This window comes from Bacillus rossius, chromosome 15, assembly GCF_032445375.1.
Source record: "Bacillus rossius redtenbacheri isolate Brsri chromosome 15, Brsri_v3, whole genome shotgun sequence".
Classification (NCBI taxonomy): domain Eukaryota; kingdom Metazoa; phylum Arthropoda; class Insecta; order Phasmatodea; family Bacillidae; genus Bacillus; species Bacillus rossius.
This window is the reverse complement of record NC_086342.1, coordinates 7,184,016-7,204,233: the sequence shown is the minus strand read 5'-3', so window position 1 is coordinate 7,204,233 and position 20,218 is coordinate 7,184,016. Positions and strand designations below refer to the sequence as shown.

At 41.4% G+C, this 20,218-nt stretch overlaps 1 protein-coding gene across 1 annotated transcript in view; it reads right to left on the bottom strand.

The window, feature by feature from the left end:
• LOC134539630 (uncharacterized) overlaps positions 1-12,889 on the bottom strand; it is a 144,713-nt gene extending 131,824 nt beyond the window's left edge. The window contains exons 1-7 of the mRNA XM_063381815.1: positions 12,774-12,889; positions 12,440-12,733; positions 11,370-11,542; positions 8,223-9,294; positions 6,143-6,333; positions 4,837-5,330; positions 2,404-2,518 (exon numbers count right to left, since the gene is read on the bottom strand). Coding sequence (XP_063237885.1) covers positions 2,404-2,518; positions 4,837-5,330; positions 6,143-6,333; positions 8,223-9,294; positions 11,370-11,542; positions 12,440-12,733; positions 12,774-12,889 — 2,455 coding nt within the window. The remainder of the gene's footprint in view (positions 1-2,403; positions 2,519-4,836; positions 5,331-6,142; positions 6,334-8,222; positions 9,295-11,369; positions 11,543-12,439; positions 12,734-12,773) is intronic.
• Positions 12,890-20,218: the final 7,329 nt, after the last annotated feature.

Sequence of the window (20,218 nt, the reverse complement as noted above, 5' to 3'; positions counted from 1 at the left end):
TAAAACTGGTACAGGTTCCCATAATTATATGAGATAAATTCATCATTAAGTTTGTCCATATCATATGGCCCAAAAAATAGGAAACCTGTTGCCAAGTTTCTCCACTTTTTGGCAGTCTCCTGGTGGCTTTTTGCAGGGATCAAAAATTGTAATACGTATTCTTTAACACACGATCCTCAAGAGGCAGGATGCGATACAGCTCTTTTCTACCTGTCTGATAGAATTTTCTGATGTTCCCGAAGATTTATTTTTTTTTTTCTGTTCAATGGCCACATTGCGAGTGTCCTAAAAAATCTCAGGTGTTGTAACCAATAAAAATTCCTTCAACTGGCTGTTGGTTTTCAAGCTTGTCTACTTTACTTTACTTTCCTGATTTACTGGAAATGTTATGTAACTTGCATCAAATTGCCTACGCAGCACATTTATTTCAAGATAGAGTTTATGGAAGTATGGTCTTTCTCGCTGAAACAGGGTGATGAATTTTTGAATATCTTGGCAGTACAGCTTGGAGGAAGAAAAAGTGAAGTTTAGCCAAATCTGAGCGTAAACAACTAACAATGTGATGAACAGTCTGTGCGTTGGTTTCCTTTCCATCCAAATCATTATCAGTTTAGACCACTGCTCCAACAAGCGCTCCACACAAATGCAGAAGAGCCAACCATCTTGTAAAACAATGTTGTGCATCTACAATTCCTTTGTTTCCTAAATACTCTTGAATTCATCTTTCCACTTTCCTGAGGTTTCAAAGTGCACAATGACATCTTTTGATAGCTTTTCACACGCATGAGACACTGCTAGATGAGCCACGTGAACTGTGTAGTGTAAGAACCATACATTTCCTTGTTGTTTCACTCTCAGCATAGAATTAATTTCACCAACCATCGCTATTGCTCCTCAATATTTTCGGGAACTCACCAAAGCAAGGAGATTTTCTCTAGTTGCAGAACCACCCAAAGCCACCTCTTTGTGCAGATGCGTTTCAAGAACCCCATGGAACCAACATAACCTGCCTAGAGACTGTAACATCCGTTGATTCATCAATCATCAGTGTGAAATTTTTTTTTTCTCATAGCAGAGGAAACAATCTGCAGCTGATGTACCCAAAGACTGAATAACTGTCTGGCTAGTTTAAAAGCGAGCACAGTAAAAGTATCTTGCAATTTCGCTACCTGGAAACACTTGCGGGACAAGTTCCGCGAAATTATCACCCAGTTTCACAGGTAAATTGTTTTCACAAACAAAGTTAGGTTATAACAGTTCTGCATCAATCATTTTGTTTGGGTTCGTAAAGAAACTCGCCAAAAAACAACTCTGATGAGATTCGCATTGGTTTTTTACATGAACTTCCGTATTTTTGTGCCGCCGAGATCCTTCAAGCTGCCCTTTGTCACGTTTAGTTTTGAGTTGCAAGTCAAACAAACAGCAGAAAATACAGTTTTGCCATGCCTCTGCCATTTCAATTCTTGTTCCCATTATTTGTGGTAACGTTATTTATACAATGACCTGTCCGGTGAAGCCATTTGTTTTTTCTCCATGACATACTAGCAAGTCACAAAAACTACTGAATTTAATTCACGTTAAGTACTTTCAACAAATACTGCATTTACAAATTTTAAATGGCAAAGAATTCAAATGTTTAGGGACGCCATGAAACTTCTTAGCGTTTAATTCAACATACCAAAAACATTTCCCCAAAAACCAGAGATAATGCTGTGCTTCATAAAAGGAGATGCGGGAGTTTATGTTTTTGGTTTGTGGTTAAAAGCTTGGAAGCTACACATAATGGCAGTGGTTTTTTTACCAAAGAATGCTTCTGTGGTTTGACAACTTCAAGTAGCTAGTGAAATGTAAATATTTACAGAAACGTAATTCAAATTGGAAATATTCGTGAATGTTGCCCTTTTCTGTTAGTCTGTTTTAACCTTCAAATATCTGTGAAAAAGGATCAAATCTGTACAAATGGCAGGCCTGATATAAATATTAGGGGTAAGAGTCTCATTCAAGAGTGTAGCTTATTCTCATAAAATGCAAAAGGGATAGTTTGAAAAATGTGTGAACCCATTTTGCTGTGTTGTGATCAAGACAAATAATTATGCTTCACATCTGTAGGATATTTCCAAAATTTTGAATCACATGGTTTTAAACCTTCTAGTCAGAGGCTCCAAAAAAAAAATGGAGGAAGGGAAGGGGGGAAGAGCATGAGAGAAATGGAAAACATAATTTGTACTTCCTAACATGTGTAGACAGTTTCAACCATATCAGAAATGATTACAAATTGGGCAGCAAACAAAATGGCCCAGATGAACGACAGCCTCAAAAGTCTTCAGGAAACCTGATGAATGTTCTTGACCACTTCAAGTCGACGATGTGGCATGTGTAATAAGTTGTCAAGTGTCTCCTTACCTTGCTCCGTCTTGTCCGTGTTGTGGGCATGTCCTTTGGAGGAGGCAGACTTCTTTTCCACAGTCTTGGGGGAGGCGTTCTTTCTTGTTGGACGGCTTGTGATTGTGGGCGGAACCTTTGACACACAGCGAACGATCAACACAATCCCACTACAAAATGCCAAGAACCAAATATTCTCATTTCACAACAACTACAACAACAACAACAAAAAAAAAAAAAAAGGAAATAACCATAAGGTCAACCTTAGTGTATCTAGAATACCTGGTAAACCAATTTCAAGACATTTTCAAGACCTTTTAATAAAATATTCTTATAACTTTTTTATATCACAGGGTGGTTTTTTTAATACATACAATAAAAGTAAAATTAAACATGAGAAAATGTAATATCAAATATATCTACTAGTTGCAGGAACATACCGAATTTTATGTAAAAAAGCTAAAAATAAAAACCTTTTCCAAGATAATTTTCACAATTTAAGTGAAATTTCTCTAAATATTTATGTGTGTGACTATATGTTTAAGTGAGGTCAAAAAACAAAAATGCAATTTAGCAAAAGGATGCTGAAAATTTAACGGATGCGGCAACTTTAGTTCAACTTTAGGGACCTAAGCCACAGAACTTTCTACACAGAGTCTCATGACATAAAAAAGTATAGTAGAACCTAGTTATGTTGGCCCTTTGAATCAGATCCCAACATAACTTGGAAAGATTAAGGGAAAAATAAACACAAAGAAGCTTCACAAAATAATCTGAGAAAGCTGCAAAAACAAACCAACATTTCAGAACAAAAAAAATTTGGCCACGAATTACAGGCACAGTTATTTCTTTAATTGATGTGTACAATCATAACTGTGACTGTAGGAAGCAGATGCTTACGAGTTACTTTTACAAGAAAATGACTATGTATACTGTACTATATTATTATGTGTGATAACATGTTCGTCATCTGTAAATGGACATAGTTATGCAAAAACGAACCAACCCACATGAAACCTATTCTGAGTATTTTGAAGGTAAAGTTAATCATAAATTGTAATTCTCCTATTGATAATACAGTAAAACCTCCATTAACGAATATTCTATTTAACGAAAAACCCTATGCAACGAAATAAAATTTTGGTCCCGCCGAACCGCCATAAGATCAATGCTGTTTTAACCTCTAAATACCGAATTTTATTTGTTCCGAAATAGTGAAATTCCCTTTACAACGAACTGCCGCTTTTGAAAAACACGCAAAAATAAACATCTCCTACAAGACATCCACTAATTTTTTTGCATTCACTGCTTAAAAAATACGTGTGTATAACCGTAAAATAATATGCACCATCGCGGAAGACAATAAATAAACAAAGCATCATGGATAACACAAGTCATGTATACATGCCACACTTTGTTCAAAATGGCGGGTACATTTAGCGCTAGTGGCGGAAACCTCTCGTACCATCGCTCTGGCAAGACGAACAACTAGTATATTTTGCGTTTCTATGGTTATAGATGCGCACACGCAAATATATTTATCTATGGTGGAGTACAATTTACGTTTTTTCAGTTTTCACTGTTTATTTATTTCCACACGTAGTTACGGAAATCAACACGGTACTACTGTAAAATGAATTCTAATCCTAAAAAGCGGCGACAGATTGACGTTAAAATAAAATTAGAAATTTTAGATCCTGTTGATGAAGGTGGAAAAAAAAAGTGATAGGTAGCTAAACATTTCGACATCCCGGCGTCTACACTTTCGACCATATTATCCAACCGGGAACAGATTGAAAACAACGCTTCTCTGGTAGGAACAAATCGAAAACTTGTGAAAGTATGTAAAATTGATGATTTGGACAAGATACTTTTTGACTGGCTAATGGAGGCTAGGGCATCTAACATCAACGTCTCTGGGCCGATTTTACAATAAAAGGCACGCCAGGAAGCACTCCGGATGGGAATTGATAAATTTCCAAGCATCAAATAGTTGGCCATTAAACAAGTGTATTCTATGTACTTTTTCATGTTTAATTCCTCATATTGTATTAAACGGTCAGAAATACAGTTCTAGCCATTTATGTGAAGCTTTATGATGACTAGAAATATATCGTGCGAAACCTCCATTTAACAAACCCCTTTACAACAAACACAACAAATTTTGGTCCCTTGAGATTTGTTAAATAGAGGTTTCACTGTATAATGTGGGTATAATTTTAATGGTCTAGTATAAATACTGATATAATAATAGCAACGACGGTACGATCAACCTTGTACTATTTTAATTTATTTTCAAATAAAATATAACAAAATTGTGGGTTGGTTGCTTTTTGCATAACTACGTCCATATATGTTTCAAACATGTTATGTTCTACATAAAATAAGTTTTCTGAAAGTACGTGGTTACGAGATTCCCAGGCCCCCGCGGATGTTGGCGACCCGGTCACTCACCAGTTTCTCGGAACGTTTGCCGGACGGCAGCCGGGCGACGGCGGCCTCCGGGGAGTCCTCGGGGGGCGGCGGCTGCGTGATCCAGTTGTACTCGCGCTTCTCCACGGGCAGCCCCCAGCGCTCGTACTCCAGCGACTGGGTGCGCAACGTCTCGTAGCAGTCGAGGCACACCACCGCAAAGTCCCCGTTCTCCAGCAGCAGGCTGCTCTCCGGGTAGGGGTGGAACCGCAGGAAGGGGAAGTCCTTGATGGGCAGGGCGCGCACCCGCCGGCGGTACGTGGTGACGCCGCACACGTAGCAGCAGTAGTCGTGGGTGTTGTACTCGCGCTTGTCGGCAGGCGCGGGGCGCGCCTGCTGCTCGTAGCGGCGCCACTGGGCCAGCAACGAGTGGTAGCAGAAGGTGCACACCAGCGCCGAGCCGTCCTCCCGCAGCTGCTCCGCGTTGGGCGGCGAGTTGTGGCGCAGCAGCGCGGGGAAGAACGGAGCGTTGCGCCCTGCGCCAGTCCACTTGGGGCGTCATCGGACAGTAGCGCACGAGTCGTACACAGCACTCAACACCCGCACACCTGCATTCTCACTCACTAACATACTTGATCACTCACAACACTTAACACTTGCACACTTTCATACTTGTGCACTTGCATTCTTACTCACTAACATACTTGATCACTCACAACACTTAACACCCGCACAATTGCACACTTGTGCACTTGCATTCTCACTCACTAACATGCTTGCTCCCTCACATACTTACACAAGTTATTATATATTATTGTGTGTGAACATTTACTTTCAACATGTGTCTCGTCCATGCACCCATAATTATTTTTGACTGATTTTTTAAAAGAGTGACATGCCTTCAAACAAATGAAAAGCCTTTTAGGTTCGGTCACAAACACGCCAGGTGGAGTTATTATTTTTGTTTCATTACTTGCATTAAAGCGCTATTACAAGAATTTTTAACTCGATACCTCCCTTTGCATTTGTTGTTTCGGCAAAATGTGTAAAAAAAAAAAAAGTTTAGCAAGTGATAATCAAGAACTCTTGAGCACTCATTAACATCCAACTAATGTCCTCCCTGGTGCCAGGGTCCCAGGGATAACCCCCCCCCCCCCCCCCCCCTTTCACCATGAAGATCTTTCTCAATGGCAGAACCTGTAGTTTTTCAACTCTGCTGTTCCCAATGGCAAGATACAAGCTTGCGATTATGCCACCCCCCAATTTTAGTTCCCACAGTTTCGGTAGGAGTCGCAGCATCATGTTCAGGTGAACCGTACGCAAGTAGTGGTGTACCCCCCCCACAAACCTTGCGGCCGGCTGTAGAGGACCCGAGCCAGCGTGAGGTCCGAGTGCAGGCCGCAGAGGTAGCAGTATATGGAGCTGCTGGCGGCGGGGGTGGAGCCCGCGGAGGAGGGCGTCGTCGCCGCCAGGTGGTGCTGCAGCGAGGCGTCCCCGTTCCAGCACGAGCTGCCCACGTTCGGGTCAGGAACATTGTACCTGCAGCAACGCACTGTTGCTGGAACAACTGTACCTGCGGCAGGCAACAAACTGATGCTGGAACAACTGTACCTGCGGCAGGCAACGAACTGATGCTGGAACAACTGTACCTGCGGCAGGCAACGCACTGTTGCTGGAACAACTGTACCTGCGGCAGGCAACGAACTGATGCTGGAACAACTGTACCTGCGGCAAGCAACGCACTGATGCTGGAACAACTGTACCTGCGGCAGGCAACGCACTGATGCTGGAACAACTGTACCAGCGGCAAGCAACGCACTGATGCTGGAACAACTGTACCTGCGGCAGGCAACGCACTGATGCTGGAACAACTGTACCAGCGGCAAGCAACGCACTGATGCTAGAACAACTGTACCTGCGGCAAGCAACGCACTGATACTGGAACAACTGTGTAACTGCAGCAAGCAACGCACTGATACTGGAACAATTGTGTACCTGCAGCAAGCAACGCACTGATACTGGAACAACTGTGTACCTGCAGCAAGCAACGCACTGATACTGGAACAACTGTGTACCTGCAGCAAGCAACGCACTGATACTGGAACAATTGTGTACCTGCAGCAAGCAACGCACTGATACTGGAACAATTGTGTACCTGCAGCAAGCAACGCACTGATACTGGAACAACTGTACCAGCGGCAAGCAACGCACTGATGCTGGAACAACTGTACCTGCGGCAGGCAACGCACTGATGCTGGAACAACTGTACCAGCAGCAAGCAACGCACTGATGCTGGAACAACTGTACCTGCGGCAAGCAACGCACTGATACTGGAACAACTGTGTAACTGCAGCAAGCAACGCACTGATACTGGAACAATTGTGTACCTGCAGCAAGCAACGCACTGATACTGGAACAACTGTGTACCTGCAGCAAGCAACGCACTGATACTGGAACAATTGTGTACCTGCAGCAAGCAACGCACTGATACTGGAACAATTGTGTACCTGCAGCAAGCAACGCACTGATACTGGAACAATTGTGTACCTGCAGCAAGCAACGCACTGATACTGGAAGAATTGTACCTGCAGCAAGCAAGGCACTTATACTGGAACAACTGTACCTGCGGCAAGCAACGCACTGATACTGGAACAATTGTGTACCTGCAGCAAGCAACGCACTGATACTGGAACAATTGTGTACCTGCAGCAAGCAACGCACTGATACTGGAACAATTGTGTACCTGCAGGAAGCAATGCACTAATACTGGAACCATTGTACCTGCAGCAAACAATGTTCTAGTAGTAATGCATTTAACCTGCAGTAAGCAATGCATTAATACTGGAACATTGTATCTGTGATAGTCAACGCACTAATACTGGAACAATTGTACCTGCAGCAAGCAACGCGTAACTACTGGAACATTGTACCTGTGATAATCAACGAATAAATATACGAACATTGTACCTGCAGCAAGCAATGCACTAATACTGGAACCAATGTACCTGCAGCAAACAATGTTCTAGTAGTAATGCATTTAACCTACAGTAAGCAATGCATTAATATACTGGAACATTGTACCTGTGATAGTCAACGCACTAATACTGGAACGATTGTACCTGCAGCAAGCAACGTGTAACTAATGGAACATTGTACCTGTGATAATCAATGAATAAATATACGAACATTGTACCTGCAGCAAGCAATGCACTAATACTGGAACATTGTACCTGTCGCAAGCAACGAATGAATATACGAAAATTATACCTGCAGCAAGCAGAGTACGAACACAGGAAAATCGTAACTGCAGCGAGCAAGAATTTAATAGTGAAACACTGTACCTTTAGCAAGCAACGGATGAATGCATTGAAACATACTACCTACTCAGTTTGGAATGTCACTCCGTGCAGGTGGCGGGCCCCACTCACCTCCTGCGCTCCAGCGGGATCCGGTCGGCCTCCATGGCCTCCCACTGCTTGGTCAGGTGGTCGACGCAGCGCCCGCACGCCAGCACCCGGCCGTGGGAGTCCATGCAGGCGTTCTCCGAGGTGCGCGCCACGCCGCGCAGGCACGGGAAGTGCATGGCATGGGAGTTCATGCCCTCGGGGCTGGTGCTGAGCCAGGTCATGCTCACGGGCGAGTACAGCCCCGCGCAGATGTAGCACCGGTAGTTGAGCATGGTCGCGCCGGGCCCCGCCTGGCCGTTCACCTCCGGCGGCGGCTGCTGCTGCTGGTGATGCTGGTGATGATGCTGCCCCCCCTCCCCTTTCTTGCGCGAGGATGCCGAGCTGCTCTTGCTGCTCAGCTCGTAGGGCTTGAAGCGGATGTCGCCGGCCGGGGACTTGGCCAGCTGCGGCCGGGGCGACGGGCTCCGGCCCGCCTCGGGCTTCTCCCCCCCGTCCACGTGGTTGCCGCCGAACACCTGGTGCTTCTGCGGGATGGACTTGTAGCAGTAGTAGCACACCTGCACCATGCCCTGCGGGGAGATGGGGCTGGCCCCCGGCGGGGGCCTCAGCGACGCGATGAAGCTGTAGTGCGCCTCCCTCTCCGGGTTGGGGCAGCAGTACAGCAGGCGGATGGACGACGAGGGGTACTCCAGGGCGCAGGTGTAGCAGACGAAGGTGGTGGTGTCGAGGGCCGGGGCGTGACGCTTGCGTAGGGTGTAGTTGCGCTCGGCGTGCGGCACGCCCCGGGCCGAGTAGGCGTGCCACTGCTGCAGCAGGTGCTGCTGGCAGGCGTGGCACGCCTGCACCCGCCCCGCGCTGTCCATGGGGCGGGACCGGCCGGGCCGCGGGTGCAGCATCAGGCTGGGGAAGAAGGGCGGGGGCGAGGGGGCGGGCCCCCCGCCGCCTCCCCCTGAGGGCAGCAGCTTGGCCGCGATGTGGCTGAGGGAGCCCCGCTTGTGCTCGTCGCCGCACACGTAGCACACCTCCGTCGCCGAGTTCTTGTCCGGCATGCTGAGGTCCAGGATGTCCGCGGCCGCCGCCCCGCTGTACACCACTGCCGACACCACAGACACGTCAACACCGGTACTATAGCCTCAAGCAGGGGTGCAACAACAGGGGGGGGGGGGGCGAAACAAGGGTATTTTTATTTTGCCCCCGCCCCCCCTCTGAAACCTTGAAGTGGGGGCAAACGGGGGACAAAGAAAGTGCTGTGTAATCAATTTTCAGATAGTAAAACTGCCTAAATAGCACCATTTTTCCACCTCGAAATACAAATTTTTCCCCAGACCCCCCGCTTCAATAGTGGGAATCGATGATTCTTTATAAAAAGGAATATTGCCCCCCCCCCCCTCCCCCTTGGAAATTTGGTTGTTGCGGCCCCTGGCCACGAGTATAAAGCCTATGTGATCATATAAAAAATATAAATCATTTTAAAAATTAATCAACTAAAAAACTATGAAAATGATTGGAAAAAAAAATGTTTTACACACTAAACAATTCAGCTAATAATTTAAAAAAAAAAAAATCCCCAAAAAATTAGACAATATTTTCTTCTTCCAAAGCTATGTACTCATGTTGAATGCAATGGGCAGTATAAAATTTCCTACCATTACTGTTAGTGATAAACAGGGACCAATAGCAATTGATATGAGCCAATACATTATTGAATGCCATAATTTCAACAACAAAAAAAGTGCACTTATTTAAAAATAATAAAAAAACCTGTTTTCAATAGAAAGCAGAAAACTTCCAAGAAAGACATCGCTCACGTCCACACCAGACACGGGTAAATTAGTTTTAAACACTCCCTGAAATCAGTGTGCTAAAAATATAACTTGGTTTGAAAAATATAACTAATTAAGGTTAAGTTACCTGATTCTCCATGATACTGATATTTAACAAAGTTAAACTGACTTTTGACATATCCAAAACTTCATACTTTTTAAGCATGGCACTTCCAAGGCAGAAAAAGTCACTTAAACAAATTAAGCAAAGTAATTACCTACGTGCATTATTTCAGAAGGCATTCCACTTCTAAGATGAAAACAAAAGCATAAACTTTCTGGAAAATTTGAAAATAAATATACGTTCTTAAAATAATTTATTTAAGTCAAATGATTTGAAAAATAATGTGTTAAGATAAAGACTAGTACTGTCTCATATGCACACAGAACCTGAAAAAATTGGCACAATGGTAAGACACTGAAATAACATTCATAAAGAACCAGGTTCAATTCCCAATCTAGTCTTCCTGATATTCAATTTTCCATGGTTCTCCTAAAAAAGAAAAACTGAAATATTTTCTTACCACATGCCCTGGCATAGGCCTTCCTGAATTTCCTTGCATTACACTCTCTTTATGTGTGTCTCAACTCGCTGTCCACAAGAAATTGTTTATGTTCTAAATATGTAAAATTATTGAGATATTTGTTAATTTTTTCGTTCAAAACCTACATTTCTGTTTTTTTCTCATATGTTAGATGTTATTTTATTTTTGAGCCTGACCCTTCAGACCTAGATTCAAATTTGAGGGGTAATTTCCAGGTTCTCTTTGTGATTCCAATTTGAGTTTTGGATTTGATAAAATTCAGACTTGACCCACCACTATGCAAAAATTTACATCAGAATAAAAGAGATCGAAAAAGTATTACCATTACCAGCATTTAGATCCTGTTGACATGTACATTAGGTTCACACCTCAAATTTGCATCAATACTCCCCCAGGCAGGTAATTCCCGTTAGGGCATAGTCCTGGTTAGGAGAAAGATGGGTCTTTTACATGCCAGACACTGTTACCAGAGCCTAACATGGGTTCCTAGAACCAGAAAATAGATTCGCCATTTCCAATCGCGGCATGTTACTGGAGAGCGCCCGGCTAGGTCGAGAGGTTGAGGAGACCCATCCCAACTTCGGCCCCACCGAAACACCCCCAGCTCCGCCGTCCACCCCCAGACCTCCAACAGAGCCAGCCCCCTCTGAGGGATCTGAGTAACGACGACACGGAACCATACCTCTCACATCCCTGGGACCCCTCGGTCACCCAGTTACTCAAGATCCTGTTGACAAGTCGAAAAGCCCCAATTAAAAATCAAATCAAAATAGACGACCAAATACACCCGTGTGTCTCACCCGAGCCAGGAGCGACGGGGGCCGGGCCCGACAGAGACTCCCGGGAGCCATGGCGGAGGTCCAGGGCCGCCTCGGAGCCCCGCGAGTCTTCCACGCTCATCGCAGTGGGCAGGCGCGGCGATATTCCTGGCCTGCTGCCCCCGTCCTCTTGCGACACAGGTCGGCTGGACTCCCTGCCATCGACAGACGCAACCGAAAATAGCATATGTCCACACCCAAGTAACTGAGCAAAGCGCCTCTAAGAATTAAACATTAGGCTTTCTTCACACTAGCACTATAACATTAGCCCATTACTAAAGGGACACGATACGGATGATAAAAAGGTGGTCGGAGCTTGCTTGATTGCAGATTTTTGAAACACCCGTTTTTCCCCTTTATGTTTTCCAGTTAACCAGATTTTCTGTCAGCAGTAACCCCGAGATAGTATAACAACGAGGTGAATACACAAACACACGAAAACAAGCCAAAATTAGCTGGCGTCAAAAGTCAAATGCCTAAATAGTACTGAGAATTCAATGAAAGGAATTGGTCATAAAAATATCACAGCACAGACAAATAACCGTGGGAAAAAAAAAGACAAGACAGATGCAACAAGAACAATAGATACAGATAAACCACTGCCTTGAAAACACAGCTACAAATAGAGAAACCCAATGATTGTACTAAACAGTTAATCTGAGCAACAAAGCAGCCAACCATAAATTTCTGAGATCCGCAATAGGCAAAAGATTTAATATAAATTTTCATTCCAATTTTCATGCATCGTAATTTTAGTATTTTGCTTCTGTGTTTTAAATTTTTAGAATTTATTAATAGTTACGTTCAAAATTGACTTATACATATACATTCTTTTAACCAACGTCTTGTAGCACACATATTCGCGGCATACTAGTGTGCCATAGCACAGTCGCAAAGGAAATCACTGGTTTAGATTCTTAATTTGTTAATGTGTTTGGTGCTTTTTATAATAATAAAAAATCAGAAGGGTAGAAAGTTTCTTCTAGACTTAATTTCAATGTTTTGGCTCTAATACGCTGCCGTACCAGTAGAAGCAGGGGCAGGCGACTCACCGGTGGGGGGTGTCCGTGTTGAGCCCCAGGACCTGCGAAGCGTACTCCCCCTGCAGCCCCATCTCGGCGCCCGTGAACGGCCCGTTGTCGCAGCGCTTGAGCCAGTAGAGGCGGCGCGGCTGCGGGGGTGGCGTCGCGCTCGTAGCAGTTCCACTGCTCCAGCAGCAGCGAGTAGCACAGGCAGCAACTCCGCACGGCCGTGTCCTGCCGGGAGTGGCGGGGGTAGCCGGCCGGCGGCTCGTGGGTCTCCAGGAACGGGAAGTAGGGGTCGTTGGAGCCCGGGCTCGGCTTGATCTTCAGCCAGTACTGGTCCGGGTGGCCCACGTTGCCGCACACGAAGCAGACGTGGCACTGGGGGTCGTCCGCGGGCACGGGCGGCTGGAAGCCCGCGTCCATCCCGGGCTCCTTCTTGATGTACACGTTCGCCATTCCTTCACAGCCGTCATCCATCTCGTAAACAACTAGAACTCTAGGGGGCCCCCCCACACACACACGATCAGTACAAACAGTCAGTCTGGACTTATCAGTTGTGTGAGCAAGTCGGAACTGATGGACGGAAGAACCGATGGCTTCCTATCAAACCAGACTGTGGGCTCGGGAGCCTAAGTCCAAACTGCCGTGTGTGGAAACTGCGTCTCGTCAGTCCAAACAATCAGTCCATCAGCTGGGTGTGTAGCAGACACCTTTGTTTATTCTCTTTAGTTGCTTTTTTTTTTTTCTAAACTAAATGTGCAACTGCACTTGTAACATCCAAAGTTTCTTCCATATTTTACGATAAATATACATCCAACAGCAACACCAACCACAAACTGATTGTGTGTGGGGGAGTCTTCAGTTCAGTCCAAACTGTAGGTTCGGACAGTTCGGTCCGGACTGGGAGCTGGACTGATCGTGTGTGTGGGGGCCGTAAGGGTATCATGATGGTAACAGGTCAATCAGCAACAAATGATACCCAATACTACTTGTAGAGCATGACAAAAAATTTGTAATACTGAGTTTCACTAGTACCAATAATTTTCTTTAAAAAAATGACCATCTTCCCTTTGTACTTTCAGAAAAAGAAAGCAAATATTGTAAAACTAAACCCTTTAAAGTTGTACATTATATATGGATTGTTTATAAAGTATGAAATATTAAGTCACAAAATGTGTAATTTATTAATTAATTTGCTACAATGAGCCCATGCTTTTATATTAAAATTTGAAAGTCGCACAATGTATTTACACACTGATTTTGTCGTATAATTTTGTGGATATGTTATTAACTAAGGTTCACAAAAATTTTTTGCGGAATGTTTTAAGCTTTAAAAACTTGCTAATTATAACATTCTGCTTCTCAGGTAAGAAGCCAGCAATTAAGTAAAAGAACATCCTACAAAAATGTTTAACTTATTTATGAATATTTCATATTTTCATTTATGATCATAGTTATTTAAATAATTTTTTTGATCTGATGAACTATCTGAAGCAACACTGATGAATAACAAATAACAAGTGAACTACAATAAAATGTACCGATTGGAGACCAATATTATTCCTACATGCAACAGACCATACAATTACAATGAATCAGAAGTTCCATAGTCATCATTACTCAAACTAAACATCAAATTGCATTAAGAATATTTTCCCTAGAGCCTGCAGATTTTTTCCTTAAAATTTATTTTTATTATTTAGCACTAGAAATGATATCCACACAAGAACATTACCAGTTTACTAATCATATTGGTAAATTCCTCAAAGCTCCTTAACTTATATACTTTGTCTTTTAATACTTTATACGTTCATGAATAGTTGTGTGAGGAAAATTCTTAAATACTTACGTAACTTATATTTTTTCTCGTGTAGCTGACTTCAAAAAGATTTTCTGACGATTTCATTCAGATCAGATTGGCCCATCTAACAAAAAAAAAAATACAGCTGAGTATTATAAATAACTTAAAATTACAAACCTGAAAATGTAATGCTAAACATTTTCACTAGTATAGCACTCATGTCAATAAAATGTAGACTGGAAATTAGCTGGAAAAGAATCATCATTAAAAGAAGCCCAAAACTCTCTTCCATGACAGTAATTCTGCCTTTTTTAATGGGCAATATAAATGGTTTTCAATATAAATATTTTTTGTTCTGAGTTCAAATGCTTTAACTATAGACTTTATTCATGAGCTACTAAAGAGAGCAAGCACCCAATAATTGAAAGAAAACCATCGTCATTTATAAAACCAATGCCCAATACACACTAAGCATAACAACTCAAAAATTTTAAATTTGCAAGAAACAATCATAATTAGATAATATTTAGAAGTACTTACTTACAAAATTATAAATTATTTAATCACAACATATTTTTTGTGTTCTTTGTGTAAAAAAATTTAACCATCATAAATCTGACATCAAACATAGAAGATTTTAACACTAAAAAATGTTTGCTGCTAAATGTTTTCAAAAGCCTTTGAATAAAGAGGGTGAAAATGAAAACCTAATTACATAATGGCTTCTCATTGCCAATGTGGTTTATGAATGAGTGTTCTGAAATGTGTTAAATTTTTGCAACTAGTGTACTTGTATTAGATTATTAAAATAGGCTGTTGAAAGCAAAATACATACAAAAGACAACCACTTACACCCAAACACAGAATTAAGTAAAAACAGATGAGAAGAATAATAATAATTATTTAAACTATCTTATGTTTACTCTATGTGCAAGCTATTTTAGATGAAGGAATTATAAGTACCTGATATTAAAATATAATGGCAGACTTACCATGCTAATACTAAACACAGAATATTATCACAAGATAAGTTACACATGCAAAAACTCTCACTCTTTCTCAAAAGTAAAATATTTATTTGAAAAATGATGAAAAGCTTAATACATTTCAGTAAAACATAAAACATGAACTGGTAGTCAAAACTAGATTTTGCTGTGCTCCAATCTAAAGCACTGAATGGTTAAACATTTCTGCAAGCTTCTGTCGGTTAGAAAAAAAACTAATGAATAAATTAATTTATTAGTGCTTAGTGTTTCTTCAAAAAGAGATCATAGACAAGGATGAAGGATGAATTAATTAATTAAGGCTCAATACCTTTTAAAAAAAATGGGGGGGGGGGAGAAGGGGTCATCCTAAGAGTCACTCTCTCTCACACTCTCTCTTTTCTACTCGCTACATCACATCCTCTCTTCCTCATATATCTTCTCTCTCTCACATACACATACATACCTCTCCTCTCTTCCTCCCCACTCCTTTTTATAGCCATACCTCTCTTATGCTCTCTCACTCTCCCATTCACTTGCTCTCTCCATATATTCCATCCTCTCTCTCATATACCCTCTCTGGAGCAATGACTGAACGAATACGTGCGAGAAACTGTAAAAATTCAAAGAAAGCCCTCGAAGTCAAAGCAACATATGACATGTTCACCACTTGCCACAGCTACGAGTTTTGACTCCGCTGGGATTTGATACCAGATCATTTTGGTGGAAGGTGAGTGATACGACAGCTAAACCCAGCGTGGCCAACTAGATTAAGATAGAGCTAGCATCCCAATATTGTGCACAAATAAAAACCTTGAAATGATAGGAACTACGAGTTTCATAAATACCTGGTACCAACTTGATACAAATGTTTGAGAGTTAATCTGGACTCTAAATGACCCATCACATCCGTCCGTCAAACACATTACCTCAAGCCAATCAGAATACCAGGAAAATTACATCCATCTAGTTAATTACACGAATAAGAACTTAAACACAATAAAATTTGTTCAGATTTATTTAACACTATTGATTTATTGCAGATTGCCACCTTTTAACTTTTAACGGACATATGAATTACATAATTATAACCTCCAAATTTTTTCAAGGTAGTACCACCAACTTTTAAAATCTTCAAAGGTTCTGAAGTTTGATAATTTGTTATGCTGCTTCCAAAAGCAGTTTTTAACTTACGTTTGAACATGTTTTGAAGTTTGATATTTGCAACAAAAATTAATACACACAAATGTTATTAATTACCTTGAAAATATATAAACAAATAATTATCATAGCAAAAAATTGAGTTTTTTTATTTATATTAGCTCACATGACTGTCAAACTAATATCCCTTTACATGAGAAATTGTAACAAAAATTCAAGCCTTCTAGTCAGTTGGCAGCATCCAAGTGGAAAAATATTGTGACGGATGTGTAGATATTTGTGAAACTGTCGGCCAGTTGACGGACGGATGGCGTATGTACATGACAGATCATAGTGGGTCCACACACGAAGCTCACGCACAATGTGCAAAGCTTCTGGAAAACCACATCATTTGAAAACTGCTCAAGATATCCGAGCGGGGCATGTTTGCTAGAATTCACAGAGGGCAGATAAGTAGTTTAGTTTCTGGATTAAGAAACCATATTCTTAGGAGAGTGAAAATGGCTAAAAAAAAAGTGTGTGTTTAGAGTGATATTTTGGCATTAAACAGCCGGTGCAGATTCTTGAAAAAAACTTAAGGGGCTTACATTACACCTTAATCTTCATTTCTTCACCACGTAATGTTATGGTTACCACTCAAATATAACAGTTGGCCAATGCATGACGAGAAGACTGCACGCCAGTTCAGCGCTAGAAGCACCAGCGAGCGTCGCACTATCATCCCGCCACACTAACACACCCCCGATGCTGTAACTATCGCCTGTTACCTAGCCACAATTCATCCCTTAGCTCGCACTGCCCCCTGGGTACAGTAATGGCTCTTTGATCCAGCGGGTTGGGGACCACGTCCATGCACAACTAGTTCTCCTGGGTCACCAACATCAATACACCCTTATTGGCAAAATTAAATACAATTAATACAGAAAAAATATTTTAAAAAACAGCTGTAATGAGATGCTCAGTGGCAGGGAAAAAAATACATTGCGTCCGTAGCCAACAAAGACCAGAATCTATCCGAAAACTACCAAACGTAGGGAAGCTGTATGGGGGCAGATCACAGAATGTGCTGAGCCCAAGAATTCTTACTGTAATTGCTAATGATTACAATTGCTAATGATCCACTACGAATTACTAAATAAGAATATATGTTTTGTAAAAAAGCTTACGTAACAGAACAGAAAATTTTTCCCAAGCAGGAAGTAACAGGACTATGGTTAAAGTTTCAATTAAATATTGTTTAGATTCATCGTCTCGCTACGTATTCTTACTAGGGTATAAAGAGTGACAAAGGCACAATGGAAATTAAATGGACTTGAATTAGGTTTCAGACTGACCGTCCTCAAAATGATTTACAACTCTTTCCTAATGTTCCACCACATGCAAATAAGAACTGTCCCATAATATAAAAAGTGTATCTAAAATACACGCTACAACTGTGGGTAATTGGGCAGAACATGTTGAAGTGACAGATACATCTGTGAACAAAGGCCCACAACACAGGTCAGTTAATCACTATTTGTCACCGTGTACAAGGAGATACGCTGGATCCCTGTTTTTGTGGCATGCCATATTGGCTATTGAGTTCATGGTACACTTTACACCATATCCATGGTTGTTTAGATATCTTGTGGATATGACATTCTACATAACAGGGCTCCATTGGCAATGACTCTTGTGATAAACAGAAGCATTTACTGACCCATTTCCATTGACATTTCTGCCTCACACCTCCCCTTTCATGTACACAAGTTTTGATGTGTAGTTTAGACAAACCCTGTATGGGTCATGGATAATTCTTTCCCCAGTATCTGATTTGAGTTGTGTTCCCTCTCCAATGAACTAACTGCCTGTGAGACATCAAGCAAAATTAAAGAAAACTATTGGACATCTGTGGATGAGTATAAATATTCACAAATAACGTATTATGCCACATAGTGCAGTAGAATGCCTTGTAAAACAAAACATAACCAGAGTCTACAACCAAAGCTAAACATCAGCAAATGTAATAACAAAATTTTCTACGATTTGCACGAGCATACCAAATTTAAAGTTAGAAAGCTAAAAATTTTCAGTTATAATTATCACATGACTAAACTATTGGTATATAATATGCGACTATAAACTGAAGTGAGGTGTCAAAAAAACAAAACGCAAGAAAATTAACTGCTGCTGAAAAATGAAATTTCATAACTTTTTATTTACAAAAAAAAAGCCATTCAAAAATAAATAATGATAAAAAATCTCTCACTATAAACCCAAGATTAAAAAAAAACTTCAAATCCTGACTGTCATAAATGAATACATTCTAAGAACCCTTTTCATTTGTTCATTAAGGGAGAAAAAAATTTTTTTAACCGATAGATATTCATTTCTATAACACCAGAACTGCTAAAAAAAATTGAGGATAGCAGAACATAATGACAGGCAATTCTAAACTGGACTAAATTACATAGGCAAAAACTCTACAATTTAATATCCCAGACAATAACAAACAGTTTGCCAGTATTCAAAAAACCAGTAAAACAAATTCATTGTGAACACTTCCAGCTCTCTGAAGGAATTCTTAGATTTGATAGAAAATTGAGAAATAGACCTATTTTATGTTGACCTGAAATTTTACGTTATAGCAACTGTTACATTTTTTTTTGTATAAAGTGGTAATTTTTCTTAATAAATATAGTAACATAAATTCAACTGTACCATTATCATGTACCTACTATAGAGTAAATCTTTGCAAATATGTACTGTATTTTAAGGAAACTAACATGATTTAAAATTTCTTTAGTATTTTTGTAAATAGCAATGTATGTGAATATATATATTACAGTGTACATCTTGACATACCTACTCTATATCCCAAAGCATTGACTCCATGTGGGATCCACGGAACAAAATGAAATCAATAAACCTTTTTGTAACTCATGAATTGTCCATTTTCTTACATTTTCAAATTTTCATGACACTTGGAATTTTCAAGACCTGTAGATATCCTGATAAGTGGGACAAAGGGTATGGCAGCTTGTCAAATAATACACGGGACTTTAAAGATTCCGATAATAGGAGGTGGAAATAGATTTTTTGACAAAACCTAGAGAGCACAGCAAGTGGAAAGACTAGTTTCGGCGGCAACACTGAAGGGCGACAGAAAAGAGTGAGAGCAGGAGAGAAGAAAATTTTACAATACTTGGGATTTCTTCATACAAGATAAAATTTTCTACACTCCATTCTGGCTTATCTGAAAAAATTTAAAATCGGTCCTCGAAAAACAGTCACTACCAGTTACAGCGTATAATTAAACACAAACATTGCCAGGTTTCCACAGTGTCGAACTGGCAGCAAATCGAAGAAAAGTAGTTACACGACATAATGTCTAATAGAGTGGCTGCATTCAAAATGGCTTGCGACTAACACATTAACATTTGGTGCAAAAGTAATATTATTAGGTTTGTGACAGTTAAGCCTACTATGTTCATCTGTGCTGTTGTCATTGTGGTGTCCAGAATATATTTTGTCACATCACTGGGTTCGCCTCAGTGGCGTAGCAGGCGGGTGGCAGGGATGGCCCCCGCCAGGGGCGACGGAGCAGTGGGAGGGGGAGGGGGGGCCGTGACGGTTTCGCGTTACTGAATCCTCCCCCCACTCTCTTTTAATCCAAGAGGGGGCGCCGTTTTCAGTTCTGGCCAGTGGCACCAGTCACCTTAGCTACGCCACTGGTTCGCCTGTGCAACTGTGTTGTCATGTTGTGCATTTTATTTGTTTAGCATCACTACTGGTTTATTCTGTTTGTCAGTGTGTTGTCCACGGTGATTTTTGTCTTTAAGGTCTCATCGTCATTAGACCACTGTGTCCATCTGTGCTGTA